The 21,135-nt window shown below is 43.4% G+C and overlaps 1 protein-coding gene across 2 annotated transcripts in view; it reads right to left on the bottom strand.

Annotated features, from left to right (window-relative positions):
* ACAP2 (ArfGAP with coiled-coil, ankyrin repeat and PH domains 2) overlaps positions 1–21,040 on the bottom strand; it is a 55,426-nt gene extending 34,386 nt beyond the window's left edge. For both annotated transcript variants that reach the window (XM_065747835.1, XM_065747837.1), the window contains exons 1-5: positions 20,938–21,040; positions 6,338–6,395; positions 4,650–4,769; positions 3,289–3,342; positions 287–345 (exon numbers count right to left, since the gene is read on the bottom strand). In XM_065747835.1, coding sequence (XP_065603907.1) covers positions 287–345; positions 3,289–3,342; positions 4,650–4,769; positions 6,338–6,395; positions 20,938–20,990 — 344 coding nt within the window. In that variant the 5' untranslated portion in view covers positions 20,991–21,040. The remainder of the gene's footprint in view (positions 1–286; positions 346–3,288; positions 3,343–4,649; positions 4,770–6,337; positions 6,396–20,937) is intronic.
* Positions 21,041–21,135: the final 95 nt, after the last annotated feature.

The following is a 21,135-nucleotide window of genomic DNA, read 5'->3' as shown; positions in this document are numbered from 1 at the left end:
TATCTGTGCTCAGTGGTAAAAGCCTTAGCAAGCACTTTTTTTCTAAACTTGGAGAATGACAACACATCATTTATGGTTAGTAATTTAAACCATTACCATTTAAACATTTCTGCAGCTGAAACAAAAACCTCTCAGATTTTGAGTGATTTTTGACAAAGTCAAACACGCTCTTCTCAACTTACAGCTGATGAGATTCAGGAAAGATGTTTCACCAACTCACTCATGTCAGATGCTTTTAGTTCGGTTTTACCTACGGTTTTCCCAAAACAAGTGCAAATTAACTTACTCTTTAACAAAAGTCTGAAGCTGTGCTTTAATTGATCTTTGGGTCTGGTCAAACAGGATCTGAAAGAAAAGCATTAATACGTAGTTCAGTAACTTCAGGGTATTCATAACTTTTCAGCTTTGAAATGCACATCAACAGTGTTTAGGAATCCCTACATCCTGTAATCCATTCTAAGCCATTGCTATCCTCAACTTCTTGAAAATCTAAGGCAACAGTTTCTGAATTTATTCTGTCTGACGAACTGAATACTTTTTCACGTTACATGCCATTTTTGTAGTTAAAAACAACTTGCTTGAATAATCTTTGCCAAACTCTACTGTGTAGTAAAAAAAAAAACAGAAAAAAGTAGTATAGCAATAAGAAAAAGCTGATGATATCGGTCCACATGCACACATTTATACAGGAAGGCACAAAGTTGATATATAAATTAATGATGGCACAAGTTGTTTTTTGATGTAGCACCCAGGTAAAACAATAATTTTCTTAGTTCCTCTGAATGAGTCATGGCTAGATTTTCAGTGATTGGGCACCCTTGGAAAAGGCAGCTTTGAATCAGCGTGCCAGAACTAGCACAGCTGTACCTCTACTTGTGGCAACACACTGTTGGCACAGCACTGAGATGTTGAGATGTATGCTTGAGATTCTCAATGCACAAAGTCTGAAAAGTAGACTGGAATCATCAAAGCAACAGCGAAAAACCTAGTAAACCATGTCAGAGCAAAAGCGTACATCATGTTCCAGCCTGTTCTGATGGTATGTGCACTCAAGTTCAAGCACAGCACCAATGGCAATACAAACTTTACACAGCATCACTAAGACAACTTAGCTTTGAGCCACATTATAATTCAAATCCAGTTCTTGTCTTTTAAAGATGACTGGCAGGCTCTGTTTTGCTGCTATGCTGAACTATATGCTTGATTGTGACATCTTGATTAAGTAAAAAGAATACAGGGAAGTGGGGGTTATCCCAACTGAACAGAACCAGTTCCAAAATATAAAGATCTGAGTGTGAGATAATCTTATGGAAAGAACAAGTCAAGATTTCATTTTGAGTCTCCCTGTACATGAAATATGGGATTAAAAAACAAACAACCAAGTAGTACCAAGTATTGCAGCAAACCCCTTACCAGCTTGCTTTTTCCTTTTTCAAGAAAATGTCAAAGGAAGGAAAAAATAACTGAGTTTAAGCCACCAATTGACAGTGGTACTACATCAACTATTCTGTCTCAGTTTTCGATAGTTTTCAAGACCAAGCAGGATAAAAACACTCAGCAGCCTGACCCAACGTCACAGCTGATCTTGCTTGAGGCAGGCAGACAGACCTGCACCCCCTGAGGCCTCATCCGACCTGAATTATCCAACATCTAACAGTAAGACAAGGAGCATTCGGAAGATGCTGTTTATATTTTCACTTTGTAAAAACAGGAAGAAACAGATAACTAGAAGAGATAATGCACTTCTTTACAAGCTGGAAATCACACTAGGACTACTCCCACTGCTGACATTTAAGCATGCCAGTGCCTGAGGAGTGCACCAATCAAGATCAATATACAATGAACGCAACCAGATGGCAACTCCACTGATTACTGGACTCCCAGAAGTATAAGCCTTGCAATTCTACTTACAGTAATAGAGAAGCAAGAGGAAAAAATGTCAGGGAAAAAAAAGAAAATGCCTATTTTTCCCAAATGAATGGAAAAAAAACGCCCAGAACATAATTTCACTAGGCTTACAGCCTTCCCAACACATTACCTTTCTCACACTGCACACCAAATTTGAGAAAGCTGCTGTTCGCTGTAAGCTGTGAAAGTTACACTGCCACTGCCAAATCTGCACACATGCTGCATCAGTCTGGGTCTCAGTCTTTTTTGGAGCAAAGATGCGTATTGAAAAATTGGCAGTAATTCCCATCTCAGCAGGACCTTCTCCTACCCCTTTCCTCCTTTCTCTGGACAGCGCCTGATTCTGTTTTTTTCCTCCTCTAGCTTCCCCTCACTCATGAGAACTCTCCTGCCAACTTGTTCAGCGCGGAGCAGACACTGAGCTCATAAGTCCTGCTGAACTAAGTAGATTCACATAGAGCTAAGCAGGGCCACAGTATAAATCTGGCAAAGCTCTACTTTAAAATCCTGTGCCATGCCTCACTTCCAACATTCGTGCCTTTTGACAAGAGCCACTGCTCTATTCAGCATGCTCAAGTACACCAAGGAGACAGAGGGGAAAAGCAAGGCAGAACTCACAAGTAGCTCTACATCCATCTGCAAAGCCTTCTCGTAATACGTATCCTCCTTTGCTATCTGCACTCAAACTGCCCCAGAGGAAGAGCTGGGATACACACAATCTTAGCCAAAGCACTGCAAGTCACAATCATGCAGAAGAAGAATAAAAGCAGGAACATGGGGCCTAGGTCATGTGAGTCAAAAGGAGCACACTGTGATGCAAAGACATGGCTAAGAGCAGCAACCAGCAGCAAGAACAATGGACAGTAAGAGACAGACAACTGGATTCACCTGTTCTAATCTGCAGAAACTGCTGACATGAAAGGAACCCTTTCCAACATCTGCTGCTTTGAACCTTTGCATTACTTCTTCCTGCCAGAATGTCACTGCCCACTTACTCCCATCCTTAAACTATCATTTTATTTCATTATACAAGGTGCAGACATTCAACTTGATTAGTTTCTCTCTCCTTCTAAGCATGCATCTCAAACAAAAAACACATCCCACAGCCTTATGGGACAACTTTAGGTCGATGCTAACAAGCTTAATTTCAGTTAAAACTGTTTGAGTTACATTTTTCACTACATTTTAAGTTCCTCATGACATAAAGAAAACCCTACGTATCTTCAGCACTTGGAAATACTTCAGTTGCTTTCCAGCAATTCTCTGGAAAACAGAAGAGAAGCAGCAGGGGCCAAAGAAAGAATAAGAAAACAGAAAAAAGAGCACCAGTGTAACTGCAGTTGAGCCATCATGGTTATGCTCCAGCCAAAAATCACTTACATTGTGATAATTGATCATTTCCTGTAAGGTGTCAGAGAACTTTGTCAAGTTAGTCTGTAATGAGAGAAAAACAAAGTTGTTTTAAGTTCAGTCCTACTAAATACACACCACAAAATCAATGCTTACAGCTTTAAAGAAAATAACTTAGGAAAAGGTTTCCCTTCACATGATTATTCAAACTAAAACCAGTATGTTATAATAACATGGGGATACATATCAAGCAAATCTATTAAAGCTACAAACAACCAAAACAAAAAGATTTTGCTACCTACCTACATATAAAGGACCAAACTGAAGCAAAGCAGGAAAAATTCAAGTTAAGTTGACTAAACTATGCAAAGTTCACATAATTTAAACACAATTTAAAATATTACACCACTTCATACTTATTAACATTTAATAGTAACCCCAAAAGCCTGATAAGTATGTTGTAATCATCAGAACAAACACATCTATAAGTGCTGCTTCAGAACCGATATGGTTAGCACAGCCAATATGAATTTGTAGAAACAAAGTACCAACTAAAACCAGAAAATAATGCTCGCTAACATCTTTGCTGAAAAGCTTTTCTAACAGTGAAGAAGAAAAGCCTAGCTGTAATAAAAAATAACAACTGATTAGAAGTAAAATTGGGCAAAATTTCAGGGATTTTGTCATTGTGCTACATCTTAAGTAAGCTTCAAGACAACTAGTTTCAGTAACACTCAAAGGCTATACTGGAGCTCACAGGCACTACGTATTAAAACCAGTGTGAAGATGCATACATGCAATCGATGCTGTTACGTAACATGCATTAAACATGCACGATATACAGAGATGCACACATAATATAGCTGCACATTACAGAACTTCATACTCATTTCACACTAATACATGGGAAATATCACATTTCCCAAATCAGCTTAACAAGACATCAGCCTGAGTTTACAACTTGATCAATTTGAACTCTGCACATCTAAAATCTAATTTTCTATGGATTAGAACATGCTAGGCCCAACTCCACAGAGATAACTCAAGGAACTCAGCTGTACAGAGCTTGCTTTTACACTCTGTAACTAGAACAACTGTAACAAAGTAAACAGGGCACAGCTGTTCTCTGCTCCACTCCTCCCAAGATGACTGCTCCTGTCTTAAGATATTCTGGGATTTGAAAAATCCTCATCATTGAAGGGTAACACTGAAGTGAAATATGTATTTGCAATGCACAACCCAAAAAGCTCACTTCTCTCTCTTAAGGTATATACCAAAGATAAATGAGCAGCAGCCCAATAGTAGAAACCTCAGCTATGTCTCTTGCCAAATGTTACACTATGCCTTTTTGAAGTTACATTTTTCCAAGTCCACTTTGACCACTAACTTACCTCCACCAGTGCATCTTTACAGGAATATTGTGCAAGGTCTCGAATTCCATTCATAAACTGCTTGTTGGCCATACAGAAAGCTTTCCCAGTATCAATCATTGCAATGCAAAGCTTTACCAGCTAAAAAGAGGAAAAAATGATACAGTAAGCAGTTTGTTTTTAGGAGGTTTTGCTTGTTTTGTTTTTACTTTCTCTAAATACCACCAATATAATCTTTCTTTTTCCCTCACTTTTGCTTATGGCTCATTATTCTGATCACAATGTCCTTCTACCAGGGAAGAGGAAAAAACAGATAATTTTATCCAGAAATCACAACTGTGAGACAATAAAGCTGAGTGTAATATGACCAAGCAAACAACAAGGTTGCCACCCAAGACAAACCATCACCTTCAGGCCACAGTCACTTAGCTCACACTTTAGATTAAAGCATTAGACTAAATCACTAATGCTTCACATTACCAGCACACTGCTTAAACACTTACCTTGTGTACTACCTCTCTTGCCAGAAGAGTAGAAGAATTTTTTTGTTTCTGTTTTACAGTGCTAGAACACTGTCCCAGGGTAAAGAGTGAAGGGATTTTACATGAAAAAAAAAACTGTATTTTTGGCACAGAACTCCTGCAAGAAGTCTGGACTTGCAAGGCAAAGTCCTGTATGGAAATGGAGAACCCTCCCCCAGAGTCCTTCAAATGAGCCTTCTACATCGGTGGGAAACACAAACTCCCAAGACAGATGCCCAGAGCCTTTAAATACTTGTAGGGCTCACCACCTCCACAGCAACAACGTCTCTTACACACATCAGCATCACCATCATTGGTACCTGACATTTGAAATTAAGTAACTTCTATTTATTTTGAAAAGGCAAATGGTTACACTATTAACCACAAACCTAAAAACACTGTTACAAGAAAAGGAAAACCCTGTGGAGTTACCACCAGACCTAGCACATACTTCATTTGTCAGCATGCAGCCAACACACAAAGGTTCCTATGCAAAAAGCAGCTGAGGAGATCAGCAAATGGCATCTGCCTACCATATCTGACCACTGGAAGGAAATAAATTCAGACATTTAGCAAAAAATGAAGAAACAATCTTCTTATAGATGTGAAAGAAAAGCAAGCTGCATGAAATGCTGCAAAGAAAGGAAGAAGCCTCTACATACTGCTTGTTAGAGGAAAAAGAGCAACAAATGGATTGTTACGCACGTAAGGGATGCTCCGACACAATGTACATTTTACATACGTGCACAAAGCAGGACAAATCTTATAGTAGTTAAGTCCCCTAGACTGCAGGGCAGGATGGATGTATACGCACACACCACCTATCAAGATATAACCGTGCCTGCAGACCACAAGAAATACCCAGCCAAGCTCTCAGTGCACGGATAGCAAAGCCTGGGAAAGCTGAACGAGCTCTCCTGCAGCTCACGGGGCTGTCACATGTGAGAGAGGGTCCAGGCCAGAGGGTCGGCAGGGATTGCACAAGCCCAGCCCCAGCTGCAGGACACCGGCCACGCTGCCTGCTGCCGCCTTACCCGAGCTCGGGTCCCTGGGGCCCCACTGTGTGCTCGGCCCACATCCATCCCCTCTGCAGCAGCCACTTCCCAGCTGTGGACTTCAATTACACAAACCTAAACAAGGATCCTGTGTTTTCCCCAAAGCAGACATTGTTGAATTAAAAAAGCTTACCTTGTCAAGTTTCAGTTCCAGTTCTGTCACATCTCCTTCTACTTCTTCTAAAGCTGCCCTGCATGGTTAAAAACATATCCATGTAAAACTTGGTTTAAAAAATACATATACTCAAGGGGGTGAGGGAAGGGATAAGGACATATTCATTTAACTGATTTATTGGCATTGCAGTTTCACTTAAGTTTCAGGTGTAAGACAGCACTGACTTCAAAGAACTACATAAAGTGCAAGGAAAGAAAAGACAGTAAGAAAAAGGAAAAACACATTACCAGAAACACAGTAATAAGTCAGATAGCTTACTAAGAAGGATTTGAAATCAAATTGTGTCATACCTTTATCACTGCCACATTAAAATGTTTCCTCTACCACTGGACAGACAGTGACCCATTATAATAACAAGGGAAAGAAACTAAATCTGAATGAAATTCTGTAATCTTTTGGTGCTGCTCCTGGTGCAAACAGGCCCCTCATTTCTTTTTTTTACTGCAAAACTACAGCAGTAAGAATGAAAAATCCCACACTTACTATCAGCTGCACTCACAATACAGCTCTTGCTTCAAGTCAAGGCTAGGCCAGTCAAATTTGAGCTTCCACTAAATGCTGTATTCATAAAGCATTTCTAAAAAATAACCTCTTTTGGTTTGATAGCTGACATTTCCTTGGACACTCTCTCCCTTACTGCTACCTGGACAAAACCAACAGGAGACCATGAAAGGAAGGCACTTTGTTCGGAGTTCACAAGCATAAGTTACATCAGGCTCTATCACCTTGAGAATTTGCACGTATTCATTTCTAGCAACCACTGCTACGCAACAAAACCTACCCAGTGGGGCTTGAGTCACAGAACACTTGGTAGGAACAGCTGTATTCCCAGCCCTTGCCCCATCACCAGGCACCTTGCTCTGTCAGCTTCTCCCACTTAAGTGCCCAGGGACACACACTGCTCACCCACTGCAGCTTGCCCTGGGGAAAGCATGAGGGAACAGCAAGCTTTCAGCATTGGCTTTTGGAAAACTGGTCGGATAAATTTCACATTTCAGTCATCATCCCCTCTGTCCTCCCCAAATAACCTCCTCCTGGAAAAACTGAGACTACAATTTGGAGCAGGAACTCCTTGAGCCAGCTTTAAACTGAGGACAGAGCACCCGGGACCGCAGCTTTACTGTTTCTTCCTGCTAATTCCATTCTAGTTCACATGAGTTCAAGCCAAGAATAAAAAAATAAAACATGAAAAAACTGGATCAGCCCCAAACTAAGGAAAAGCAATTTTATTTATTTTAAAAGAACAGATCTGAAAAATATTACCAGTTGCCTGCAGTGCTCCAACACTATGCATGATATTCCCAGCTTTTTGCAGTTCACCTCAATAGAGAATTGCATTTCTATTCAGTATCTAAAGGCATTCCCACAGTGACATACTACTTCTATAGCCAAGCACATTCCCCTGCAGTTACATTCTGGCTTCTGGTGCTCTCCAGCTTCACACCAAAAAGGATTTGGGGCAACATCTCTCTCACAAAATTCTTCCATAAACAGTTATCTTGCATTTAAGTCTACAGAACTGAATCTTGTTTCTGAAAGAATTATGGAAGAGAACATAAACAAACAAACACTTCAAAAAAAGGGAAGAAAATGATAAACATCTCAATATTTAGAATATTATTTTGTATTAGTTTGCTTACAATCAGTGCAGCCAATTTTATTTGCCTCTCTGGCATCGACATGAAAAGCATGATTAAGTTGTCTGTTTACAGAATTGCTGCAAGATCTGATAAGAAAAATGTTTTGTGTGTATTTAACTAGCAGGGAGTTCTAGCTCCACAGGACTTAATGAGCTAAAAAGTTTGAGAGAGATTTGAGATTAAGAGAGGAGATAAGGGCACTTAGAGCAGGGAGAATGAAGAAAGCACATCTGCTCAGCAATTACAGTTGTACTCAGGGGGTGGGTGGGCACACGGCCCCTCCATCACTCGTTCCCTGCAGATGGGACACAGCAGCCCCCAGCTCAGGCTGGCCCCTGCTACCACGGAGGGATGGTGCACTGGGCATGGATCAGAGGGCTCCAGGACCCAGCTCTCTATGCCTCCCCACTTCTCTGCATTGAACTGCCATCTTTTACCACTTCCATCATAGAAAAATGAATAGAAGAGTTACTTTCATACACACACATGACTGTGAGCTTAAGAACGGAGAGCACGCTCTCCCATCAGAATAGAGATACAGGCATCTAGTAATGCACAAACGTGAAAGTACCCATTTATCCACGGCAATTAACTGCATACTGGGTTAGGGAACACATTAAGAACACTTTATAAGAGCTGTGCTACATCAACATTATTTTTTCTTAATTTAATAGTTCATGAAGCCACAAAACACAAAGGTGCAGATCCTTCTCTAAAACACCCGTGTCAGGGATTCAAATTCACCGAAAATTGTCATGCCTGAGTAAATCCCACATCTTCAGCCAAGACAAAACCTCCAGCTATAAACACAGGAAATGGCTCCAAAACAACACTGAGGACCAAGTGCCAATTGTGACATGTACCAGGAATGTTGCTGCTTCGAAGCAGGAGCTGGGACCAGGGTTTGCGTCAGGTTAATCTTGGCCAAAAGGCTCTGGCACCAGGATTAAGGATCAACTCTTCAAATCTGCCTCAGCGTATGAACCAAAGGCAAACATCTGTGGCTGTGGGATGTTTGAGCACTGTATGGCAAAGCACAAAAGCAGAACAGCTGCTTAAGGGTGGGGGACAGCTCTGTAAGTGAGCAGTCTCCCAGTTTCTTCATGCTTCAAAACAAGGACTCCCAGGAATGCGTTTCTCTCCTCCTCTCCTCGCCTCTCCTAAAACTCAGCCCAGTTTGCTAGAATACAGCTTCCTGTACAGCTGTACTGCAATGCAGAAGGAATACAGGATACAAGGGAAGGAAACTCGAAACCTGACTTGGTGTCACTGGGCAGCAGGACGGTGTCACTAGGCACCTGGCTCTGCAGGTGATGAAGGATGGCTGAGCACTGCACTCCCACAAGTGAGCACAGGTGACCTGCTCCCAGGCTCAGGCACTGGGGGGGACCAAGAACCCCAGGAAATGAAGGAAGACAACAGCTGAGCTCTGCTCTAGGAGTAAGTCACCCACAGGCCACAAGCTGCAGGCACACCTTAAGGAATTCACTTAGTCTAGATGTGAACACCACATACTGCTGAGCACAAGGCCAGGCACCCCATGGTCAGACAAGTGCCTGCTTGGCTTGTATGACTCCTCCTTACCTCTACACGTATAAGATGGCAATGTTCAAGGCTTGTAAATGCAGCTGTTGTTTAAGTATCTGAGTAACCAAAGCCACACCTAGACTCACATCTTCCATTCATTCATCCCATACACTCTTTCTATCTTCCTGGAAGCAAAGAGGCAGGAATCAGCACTCACGACGTATCAGATGCTGAATATAAGGCAATTGGAGAAGTAAAAAGTGCTGAGGATAATTAATGATCACTGCTAATTCTAGAATTAGTACAGCCTGGTATCAAAAATTATTCAAAAGAATATTATTATTTTCCCATGGGTTTCCTTTCACTTTAATTAAGGAAAATTTGAAGTCTAAATCTTGATATTCACCTCCTAAATATGCTTTCAGAAGAACAGAAATACACTAAAGCAAATACTATTCAGACTGAGACTTCTGAATACCTTCATGTATTAGGGTTTGTAGTGAGAACAGAAGATTTTCACCTTTACAATTCCAACATTATTATTGCTGAAGCGTTGTCTTCAAATCTTGGAAAGATGTGGATCTCCCACCTGCACATATTCTGCATAGAATCGGTCTCTGGTGCACTCCTGATTTCAACTCACAGCCACTAGTACTCCCTTTCAACTAACATCCACTATGGTTCAATAGTGTAAAGCTGACATGAAATCCTGGCCACAAATTATCAATAGCTAAATCAAAAGTACTTGAAAACACATTACCATATTCAGGTGTTTTGTCGTTGTTGTTCTGTTTTTAACTGCAGTACTGTTACAGGAGACCAGTCAGTAAGGAAGCAATACCATTGCCCACAGGCAGTGGAGAACAATTCCAACTTGGACAAAGACCACTGAACATGAACCAACAAGTAAAAGGAACAGTGATCAACTCCCTTTTGTCCTCTTCAATTGCATTTTATTTTATACCTTAAGGACAATAGGAAAACTGAAAAGCAGTTACAAAGCTACACACAGCTCACTAACAGCAAAGACCAGAGCTAGATAAAGCTGGTTCCTAACTGGATAAAGTAAAAGTGATTATCATTGCAACTTCCCAGTATGGACACTATGGGAGATTAGCTGCAAGCTGTCTGTGCATCCCACTGTTCTAGATGTGCACAGAAATCAATCGAAACTACCAAGCACTCGTGCTACCATTTTATATAGTACCAAAATGAGATTTCAACCTGTACCATCCAGATCTGCAGTGCCCATCGAGATCCACATTTAAAGGTCACCAAGAAATGACTCCTGATCCCAGTTACCTGACTGGAACAAAATCAGCCATGGAGTTGTTTATGAATCACTGGTAACAGTGACTGCATTCTGCATTCTTCAAGACAAAGGAAATAGGAGCAAATAAGTCACTACATTTTTCCAAGAAAGAATTCAAAGCAAGAGAACTCAAAACACCTCAGGGACAACTTGAAAAGGAGTCCTACTGAATGTGAAAAACATGGAAACAGGACAAGATGCAGAAGTGCAAGATAAGGATATGCACCTGATGACTTCAGCAACACCTCCTCCTCTCTGTCCACTCTGTCAGAGTCCACCAAGTGACAGCAAAAAGGCCAGCAGACATTAAGTAGAGGACAAACTACAAGCTGCAAATACGAGCAGCGACACCTTGCTGTCACACTTCCGAAGCTAAGCAATTGCTTGCACACTGGTCTGGGAACAGCCACACAATAATGGCTGAGGGTAAGAATCAGGCCTGGGGAAACACAGCCCATCAGGGCTGAGTGCCATCGCACAAAGAAACAGGAGGCTGCCACCAGTTCTTTACTTCACCTTGACCCTCTGAATGGCAGATCAAAGAATGGTTTGGGTAGGAAGGGAACTTTAAGATACACCCTCAGGCTTGTCAACTGTTCCCTCCTTCCACTATGTGTTTAATTTGACCTCTTTCATCTATAATTGGATATTAAAAGGTATCTAGAATTAACTTACTAAGAAAGGTAACAAGGAATACATTTGGTACATGTGAAATGGTATGAGAAAATCACAGATTAAAAAGGAAGCACGATACATTGAGGGACAGAAGACACACGCTGACCAATAGGGCCCAAAAATCATGAGTAACACGAAGGATGTGTACAAGAGTGGCTGAATGACTCATGGCACAACCCACAACCATGAGTGTGGTCTGAAGAAAGGCTGTTGCAGCCCATCACTGAGCTCATTGAAACTCCAGTTTGGCACCACAGAGATTTTTCCCTGCTGGCATGGAGCCCCTCCATGCAGAAGGACAGATGACAAATGCTCCAAGACATGCTGAGATGAGCTGCCTCAGTCATGCTAGTATGCCTTGCATTATTAATTCTTCAGTCATTACCACAAAACTCGTTATCAATAGCTCAGAAAAGCTTCACAACCTGAACCAGATTCAGAAACGACGTTCAATCTCTACTCTGAAATCCTAGGGATTTTCTATGAGCTTGCAACAAAACAGGACAAACCCCTTTAAGATGCATGCTTCATTTGATTTATTCCTTACTGCAAGGCTACACAGGCTCAAAGGATAACAAACATGATAAAGAAAGTAATTGCCCAAAAGGAGGAAGTTCTGTTGCACTCCGGGTACATGGCTGAAAGTCACACTGAATGCCACTGGACATGCAGCAAGACCAAGGGCACTGACAGCCTGCAAGGACAGCCGTGCTGCCCGCTGGCCCTAAGTCAAGCTTCACCCTCACTACATTTTTGCAGTAAACTGCCAAAAATTTGCAATAGTTCTATTTTCCCAATAATTGTGTCTAAGACTTTTTCCCCCTAAATATTTTACAGCTCAAGCAAGCCTGACAGTAAGCCTAATTAGGAAATTAGAAACATTTTTCTTCCACAAAGATTATAATATTTGGGATTTCCTTCATCTTCCAACTTAAGTGCTTTATTCACTATGGGAGAGCTGTTACCAAGATGGGACACAATGTCAGCAGCAGCCACAAACATTTCTCAGACAAGCTGATTGATTACAATGCTAGGAGTAAACTCAGTTGAGAATGCTACACATCACAATTTCCATCCTGGACAACTTTGACTGGTAATGCCAACACCAAGAATGAGTCCAAAGCTTTCTGGGAGGCCTTACTATCAGATAAGGAGGCAGGGCTATTATCTCAAAATAGTAAAACGAAGACAGAAACAAGCTCCAGATGCTGAGGGTGCCACGCAGAAACTTCTTGCTGCTAACATCTGCAAACATCAGGAGCTGCTCCCATCTTTAAAATCTCAGCAGCTATCTCAGAGCTTGTACACAGAAACAGCAGAAGAAATGAGGGTCTTCAACATTTGAAAGCACAGCCATAAAGCAAAGTGAGCAAGAGGAACCACAAACATTACCACTGAGCAGCCAGCTGACAAGGAGAAAAGATAGGACACCTCACCATCTACACACTATTGGCTTCAAGATCTGGAGTTCCAAGTCAGACGCTGGAAGCTGACATGACTCAACAGCCAGAAGCAGTAACAGTCTGAGGAACAATTGAGGAATTAATCCCTGATTTGTAGAGGTAGCCCTTACATAGCTCAGGTACAGCTAACGTAAAAGACAAGTTATCAGTGCCTGAAAAATAGAAAAAGGAAATACCACCAGGTTCCCTTGGTCTAAGTTGCTTAGTGCCAAAATGTCCAGAGCTGCTCACAGCCAGACTTAGCACATCCACACACAACACCTCCTGAAGGTCAGAGTACTCTGCGGGCACTGAAAGGCCTTTTCTTACAGACTTCCTATAGCCTCCATACAGGTGTTGCATTACCTTAGGTGAATAAGGCGATTTCTGTCCCTTTCTTTAATTTCCTCAGCTTCTAGCTTATACTGCACTACAGATAGAAAAGTACTGTCATGCTCAACCACCGTAAGAGGCCAAGGCCTTCATAACAGACCCTATGGGGCATTAAAAGGGCTAAGGAGCATTAGAACTGAAGAAATTAGTTAAATCAGGTGGATCTTTACTGAATCCAGAGAAAAGTTTTAGCTGCACTGTGCAGGCTGTTCTCAGCAAGTACTTATTTCTGTATATTTCAAAAACACAGATATTGCAGTATGCTTTCTCAAAATTGAGATGTCCTATTCAAGTCAGATAGGAGGCCACAGCAATTTTGCAGTAGATGAGCTCTAACCTGAACCTTTAGTTCAGCTTTTAGGTGTATACACATACAGACCTCACACACACATACAATAAACAAATCTGACATGCAAATGAGTGGCTTTATTGTAGCTTTATCAGACATTATTACTTCAAACTGATGATCTTTTGTGGCCCTTTGTGCCTCCTCTGCATTTGCACTAAAGCCAACTGAATTCAATCTCAAGGTAAGTATGAGGCATAGGAGAATATACAAACATGATGATCTGATGCTTTCCTCAAGTTTACTGTGTTCACAGTCAGAAAAATTAGTCTCCTCTCTTTTTATTTACTGTCATAAGTGATAATGGGCAATAGATTCAGAGAGAATTAGCATTTGGAATATTGGAAAACAAAAACTACAAAATGCATATGGCACGCCATATAAATCCCAGAGAGAGCATGTCCATGCACACTTACACTTTCTAAGTAGACACCTACCTCGCACAACACACAAGTTTGGCTGCCATTCACATCCTCAGTGACACATCATAGACTCCTCGGTACCTTAAGCAGGTTTTACCCTCAGTGATCCTGACCAGCAAGGCCAACACTTCTGGCCAGCTCTCCCAGCACACCCTCCCCGATCAGAGCAGGCTATTTGCACACAGATACCCAAGTTAGTCACCTAAACCTCCTTTGGAAATAATGGTGTAGAACACAATGCTACCAAGGTGCAGTTCACTTTATCTCAACATACGTGGCTAAAATAAATCAGGAATCCAGAATGGCAGGAGCACAGCCCAAGTTTTCCCTTAGTAAAGTGATGGCTATGCTGAGATGAGATTAAATCCACTTTTCTTCTTCAAGAAAATGCAGAAAGAAGGGGCCTATCTCATTCATGAATAAATTCTCTATAAAGATGGGAGCTGTACCAGCCTTACTTGAGCACTACAGAGACTGTAGATACTGCTTATGTTGCCAGGTAAACAGTGGGTCTTGAATGGCTTTTGTCAGCCCCAGCACCTTTCCATCTATATAGCTCATTACTTTTCCTTCTTCATCCACTCAGTTCTTACTTACATGGCCTTAAACCTAAAGTATATTAGAAAATATAAAAAAATGGAAATGGAAAACGATATTGTAAATGCTCAACACATACCTTACATTGAATTTCATCAGAAGAATCCAGCAACACACAGCATGAAAGTACACTAAACAAAAGCCAAAACCACACGCCAGCCACATCTTTCTGCCCTAACACACAGCAATCTCTCTGTCACTGCTGCTCAACGAAGCAGGGCAACGGTGGCAGGGAGACCCCTGGGAGACAAGGTCTGGCAGGGCACAGGGCAGCAGAGGACACCACAAGCAGCAGGAGGGCGCTGGAGAGCCCTGGCCCCGCAGGGACACCTTTGGGCTGCCCAGCCCCCAGCCACATTCCTCACCCCTCTGCTAGACAGAAGGGATAATGCTTGGGCCTGTAAACAGCCTGGGAACAGAGCAGGAGCACAGCTGGCCTCCTCTTTGTCCTAGGTGGGAAGCTGGGGTCAAACTTCAATCCACAGAATGCCATTCTGAACATCACTGCACAACTTTATGTGACCCATGTTGTGCTATAAAAGCTGCAAGTCCTTATCCAAAGAGGAACAAGCTCCCTAGTGATTGAAAATTAGGATATCTGAAAAGCACAGAAATGTTAGCGTGTTTGATATCTATGTGTTCCTCCTTACACAAACATTTCTTCCTTAATTCTGACAGATGGAATACATGTCACTGCACGCAGCTTCTCCAATTTCTCTTTGTATCATATCCAGCGTACAATACAAAAATACATTTTGGAGGTTTAGAAACTTCAAAATCACACCATGCAAATGGACTGCCTTGTGTTTATGCACACAAAAACACAGGCAGAAGTTTCCTGTGGTGACCTACTGAACACATACTAGATACTCCTAAGAAAATCAAGAGCTCTCTGCATGCACACTACACACTGCTGGACTGCACATCCCACACAAAGCCACAAGCAACTATTTTAAATCCCCATTACTATTAATGTTCTAACGCTAAAAAATACTCAACAGCACCGTGCTGCACACCGTGCTGCACACTGCAGCATTCGGCCATCTGATCTTTAAGCAGCAAGTCTCAACCCCAGAAAAAGCCCTGCCACATCAGCAGCCAGCCAGCCTCCTCTGACAGGCCTCTGCTCCACACAGATCATCCTCTGGGGCACAAAGCACTCAAAGAGAATGCTTTGCAGCAAATTGTTTTCTCAGTCTATGCTGGCGTCCTGTCAGTTTGGAAACAGAGAGGGCACCGTTCCATAAACAAAACAGCTTTTGCCCCTGCAGAGGAGTACTTGGCAGCGTAACAAAACAGTGCGTTTACCCCAGATCTGAGGCCTGGCTACTCTTAGTTTTCACAGCTTGAATGCTACCCAGAAAATAACTGTTCTAGTGAATACGCGAGGACTCCTGAAGAGATCACGAGGCAAAGCAGCATTTAATCTGCTTTATTGCACTCTGCACACTTTACGAGCACAATGACACTACCTGCTATTTGCTTTGCTCTCAACTTAATCCTTTGGCCACATAAGGGAGTAGCAAGCAACGCAGGATTTACACTGCCCCACAGACAGCTCAGGGAAAACTCCTACAGATATTAAAATAAACATCACAGTCCACACGCTAATCTTTATTTCCTCCAACATCTCCCACTCTGGGCAGCTCCATTTGCTGCTTTTTGTTGCACGAGCTGCTGCTCTCCAACAAAAGCCACCCACAGCACAACCCAAGCCCAGAGGGCCCCCCAGCTCCCCAGCGCACAGCACGCTATCGGCTCAAGTTTACTTCTGCAGTCACCACGTTTAAACTTCTGGACACACTTTTACACTGACTTCTGCACATACAAGTGAGTTAAAACTAAAGTCTGTCAGAACTGAGTCTTCTGCTTCCTGCCCCAGTGAATGTAAGGCGGTGTGAGACATTCCATCAGGTAACCACACGGCTGTATTTTTGCACTCCCTGCTGACACTGCTGCACTCACAGCCCCTCGGAGCATCTTCTGCATACAAAGCTGCATGATCATCTTCCTGCACACAGCAACAGGCTGTTACTGCTTCCACTCAGCTCACTTCTTTGGTTTTTAGGAAAAAGACACAAAAACTCCTCCCAGAGCAATCATCAACCAACAACAGCCACCCCACCACTGCGTTCCCTCATGAGAACCTCAAACCAAAACCAAGAAAACATCTGAGGTGCCTATCAGCAATTTGGGGTATGGTTAAGAAAAATCAAATGGAAAAATCTTAATAACTATAGTCAAACAAAACAGAATTGTAATTACCATTAAAAAAGTAGTATTTGTAGAATGCAATTCAAATGGCCTCTTTAAAAAACAACACCACCACCACAGAACAATTTAGGTACACTAACCTAACCCTTACAACCTGACTTCCAGACACAGATTCCTCAGCCTCCATCAGGAAGGACTGTGACAGCTTAGCATTAAATCTGGAAGACTCGGATAAGATTCCAGTGTGAGAGATTTGGAAGAAACGTATTTGAAAAGGCGTCCTGATGAAAATTCATTGCCCTGCTACAACTGCTCTGGATGAAAATGCTCTTCGCTGGATCCTCTATTCCAGAAAATTTTTTCTTAGCTCAATGATTTTCTTTGTGTACATTTGAAAGATGTAGCCAGACCTAGAAAACAAAGATGTGGCTGGCAGGTAGCTGAGAGCAGCATTCACAGAAGTGAAGGATGAGGCAACTGGAAGCACTGCTAAGTAACTCCAACAGACCACGAGCAGTGCCATTCCACGTGCTGGTCTGCTGTCATTCACCAGGTATTATAAGCACAAAAACAACTGCATCAGTTTGCTATTACCTGCTCCATATTTACAAAGTTTTCTATTTTCAGTTACTGTATCTTTCTCACTTCCTTCTTCGGCAATATTTTCCAGACTGCCCTGCCAAGTTAGTCACAAACCCACTTTGCAGTGCCAACACCAAGGGCAGAAAGCTCAGAGAGAGAATTTCTTTCAAAACTGCTCTTGGAAGAGCTAGGTGGGTCATGAATCTGCTCAGCCCTTCCCTCCCATCATGGGAGGGCCGGGACACCACCTCACTCGGCCCCTGGAGGTCACAGCACCGTGCCAGCCCTAATGACAGGCAGGCTACATTCTCTGGCAGGCCAGCGTGAGTTGAGCTCAGCAAGGCACTCTCCTCTGCTCCACATCCCCATGTGACACAGCCCTTCCTGTCACGTGGGGAACAGATGCTTGTTGACTGAACTTCGGTTATATAGTATGATGTAGAGAAAAACAATCCTGAATGTAAAAAACTCTACATGGAACAAGTGACCTATTCACATACCCGACCTAAATCATCCTTCCCAAGCAGGATATGCAGTGAGATGGTCTCCCAATAAATATTAAGCGATAATTTAGTGCAAAACTGAAAGACACCAAATTTAGGGTGGATTTCTTTCAAGTTATTGCCTTTTATAAGCGTTATGAATTCATACCTAAAAGGTACATTGATCTGGTGGCAGAAGTAATCAAATGCAACACCTAAAACCAAAGCTGATGGGGCACATTTACAACAGCAAAAATCAATGGTTTTAGAAGGGCTCGTTCACAGCAGGGTTGGTACATTTATAAACATAAGATATACTAAAAACAAACCAAAGTGAATCAAGTCCTTTATCCTAGTGAAGGAAAGCAATATTATTATCTACACATCCTATTCTTCCTGTTGTATGTGCAAGCAAAAGGGATTCAATCTTATCTAAAGGCAAATGAGTTGCACAAGATGCTGCTGGGAGGTAAAAGCAGACCTGGATTTCCGCAGCAGGAGCAAACAGACCTCCCCAGCACGTTCCCACTCTGTGCTGCCCTCGCAGAGAGGCCTGGCCTGGCAGGACCAAACCAAGGTTTCTCAGGCAGGGCCCATTGAAGATGATGTGCCATAGCCACCCCTCTTCCTCAGACTGCCCATTACATATATTCACTAAGAGTGACAATTGGCAGCAGCTCCATGCACATCCAGCTCCCTGCCCCATCCTCTGCTCCACAGCTGGGTCTGGGAACTCAGCTTTCCCTCCAGAGCACACACTCACCAAAAGAAAATAAGAAAATAGAACCTTACAATTCAGCAGCAGTGACAGAGTGACAGATAAGGATAGAAAATCACCTCAGGAATTCCAACACTCTCCTGATGTATTTTAAAGACTAGAGTAGACAAAAGCTTTGCTCTTCTTCTAACAACTTCTAACGATTGCACATATCACAAGCAACAGGATTGAGATGCCTCTCTTATTTATCAGGACTGTTAACTGTCACAGCAGACGCACTCCCACGTCACCAAACCACACTTGTCCTTCCCAGAGATTTCTGTTCAAAGCACTGGAAGCAGCCGTGTGCTTCATTTACCGACAGACACAATAATCGCCGTAATGAGCTCGAAAGACTGTTCCAAGAAACTCTGCAATTCTCATTGCTTCAAGATAAGGAGAGCATATTATTTCACAACACTATTTGCGTATTAAAGAGCACTCCAGGAATTCCTGCTTATACACAAGGAACTTGTCAGCACAGCTGAGATCCTGCTGCCCAAACACTGCTCCAAGGCCCCACCCTCAGCAACTTCTTCATTTCATGGGAAGTCACCAACATGCTGCGGGAGAACTGCAAGCACATTTCCTTGCTAACTCTGGTTTGTCCACGTTTCGAGAAAGGGAGTCGTGGAGGAAAAGCACATGACCTCTGTGAGATTATTTTCAGAGCTCCAAAGGAAGAGAGCATCAAAGATGTGCTTCAATTCACAGCCTCCTATTGCCCTTTCAGAGATCGGTTTCTCAACCCCAAGTTCCCAAACACAAACAGATTTGGTATGACTCAGCTCACAAACCCAGCAATGCAACAAGCCACCCTTGCTTCGGGTTTTATCATTTGCAGATTTCTTTATCTACTGGGCAAAAAACGTGCCCTACCAAAACACAACACACCACACAGCCAGTGTGAATCCTCAACCCATTAATGATCACTGCATCAGCCACAACTCGTGCTACTGTATATGCATCTGATGTAAACTATCAAACCTAAGCAACTATGAGATTCCCAACCAGTCAAAGCCAATGAGAGAGCAGCATGATGTCTGTGAGAGGCAGGTAAGCAAGGAAGCCATGCGTCCCCAGCTGTAGGCTGTAGTATGTTTTAAGAGGTTTAAGTTGTTCTCTTTGAAAAAAAAGGCATTTGGTGACTCATGAACTCTGATTCACCCACTTCCTTCCAGTTGTCTCCAGAGCTACAGATGTCAGTACGCTTATGACACCTCCGTGCCCTGCTCACCTCCCATTGCATTCATTTAACCACTCTGACAGGTGCAGCAGTGTCAAGGAGTGGGACTGCACCCACCTGTTGAGCAGGGCCAGCAGACAGCCACAGCTCCACTTTGCTACGAGGAACACAGTGCAGGGACACTGCTCCCTGCAGCAGCACAGCACACACCGACACTCACCAGAACCCAACGTGAGGGGAAGGTTTCTGAGCACCCACCTTAGGTGAACAACTGGAACGCTGAGAACGACCTATGCTATAACAACAAATACGAATTAATAATAAAAGATATAAATGTCCTTCCCCCCCAGCAGGATTCCTGCTTCATGGCTTTAAGCACTTCCTAGCGCTCAAAGGTTGGAAGAACATTTTGGAGGCACCAAATGACTCCACCATAAGTTTTCTGCAGTTTCTCCAAAGGCAGCAGTGTCTGAGGCTGTCAGAAAGACCACTGAGTATCAGAAAACTGTGGCAGGGGCTTTCACACAGTTTCTCTCCTTAAAGGTAAAGGGCCAAGAACGGAGAAAAGGAGAATTGAGGGATAAATACGATGAGAACTCAACATAACTCTTAGAAATGGCACACTTCTGCTGACAAACCTCTGCTCCCATTTCTTCCTTTCTTAAGCGCACCGTATACCTAACAGCAATCGGTAATCAAAGCGAATAACGCCTAACCATACAGTTCCGTGATGAAATCAAGCCGGTCAGCGATCGCATCGCCACCATACGGGGCGGACCCAGCGGTGCCGGCGAGGACACACAGGAAACATCAGCAACACGGCCGTCACAGAGCGACGGCGGCTCGAGAGGAGCTAGCAGAGCGCACAGCGGGGCCTGAGCGCGGCACGGCGCTGGCTGCCGCGGAGGCAGCGGGGCCGGCCCGGCGGGACCCGCAGTCCGCTCCGCACGGCCGCCCCCCGCTCGCCTCCCGGCCCCGCACACCTGAAGCGCGGAGAGTCCTTCAGGCACTCCTCGAAGTCCACGGTCACCTTCATGCTGCCCAGCGGCGGGGCTGCGCTGCGGAGTGCGGGGCGAGGCCGCGCCGAGGCCGGCGGCCGGGCGGGGCGGGGCGGGGCGGGGCTACGAGGGGGCGGCGCTCATGGCGGGGAGCGGGGTCCCGGCGGCGGGAGGCGGCTGCTG

The sequence above is a fragment of the Cyrtonyx montezumae genome, unplaced genomic scaffold (genome assembly GCF_038088225.1).
Source record: "Cyrtonyx montezumae isolate F1298 unplaced genomic scaffold, pur_monq_1.0 scaffold_5, whole genome shotgun sequence".
Lineage (NCBI taxonomy): Eukaryota > Metazoa > Chordata > Aves > Galliformes > Odontophoridae > Cyrtonyx > Cyrtonyx montezumae.
The sequence above is the reverse complement of the archived record's forward strand: the minus strand, read 5'-3'. Positions and strand labels throughout refer to the sequence as shown.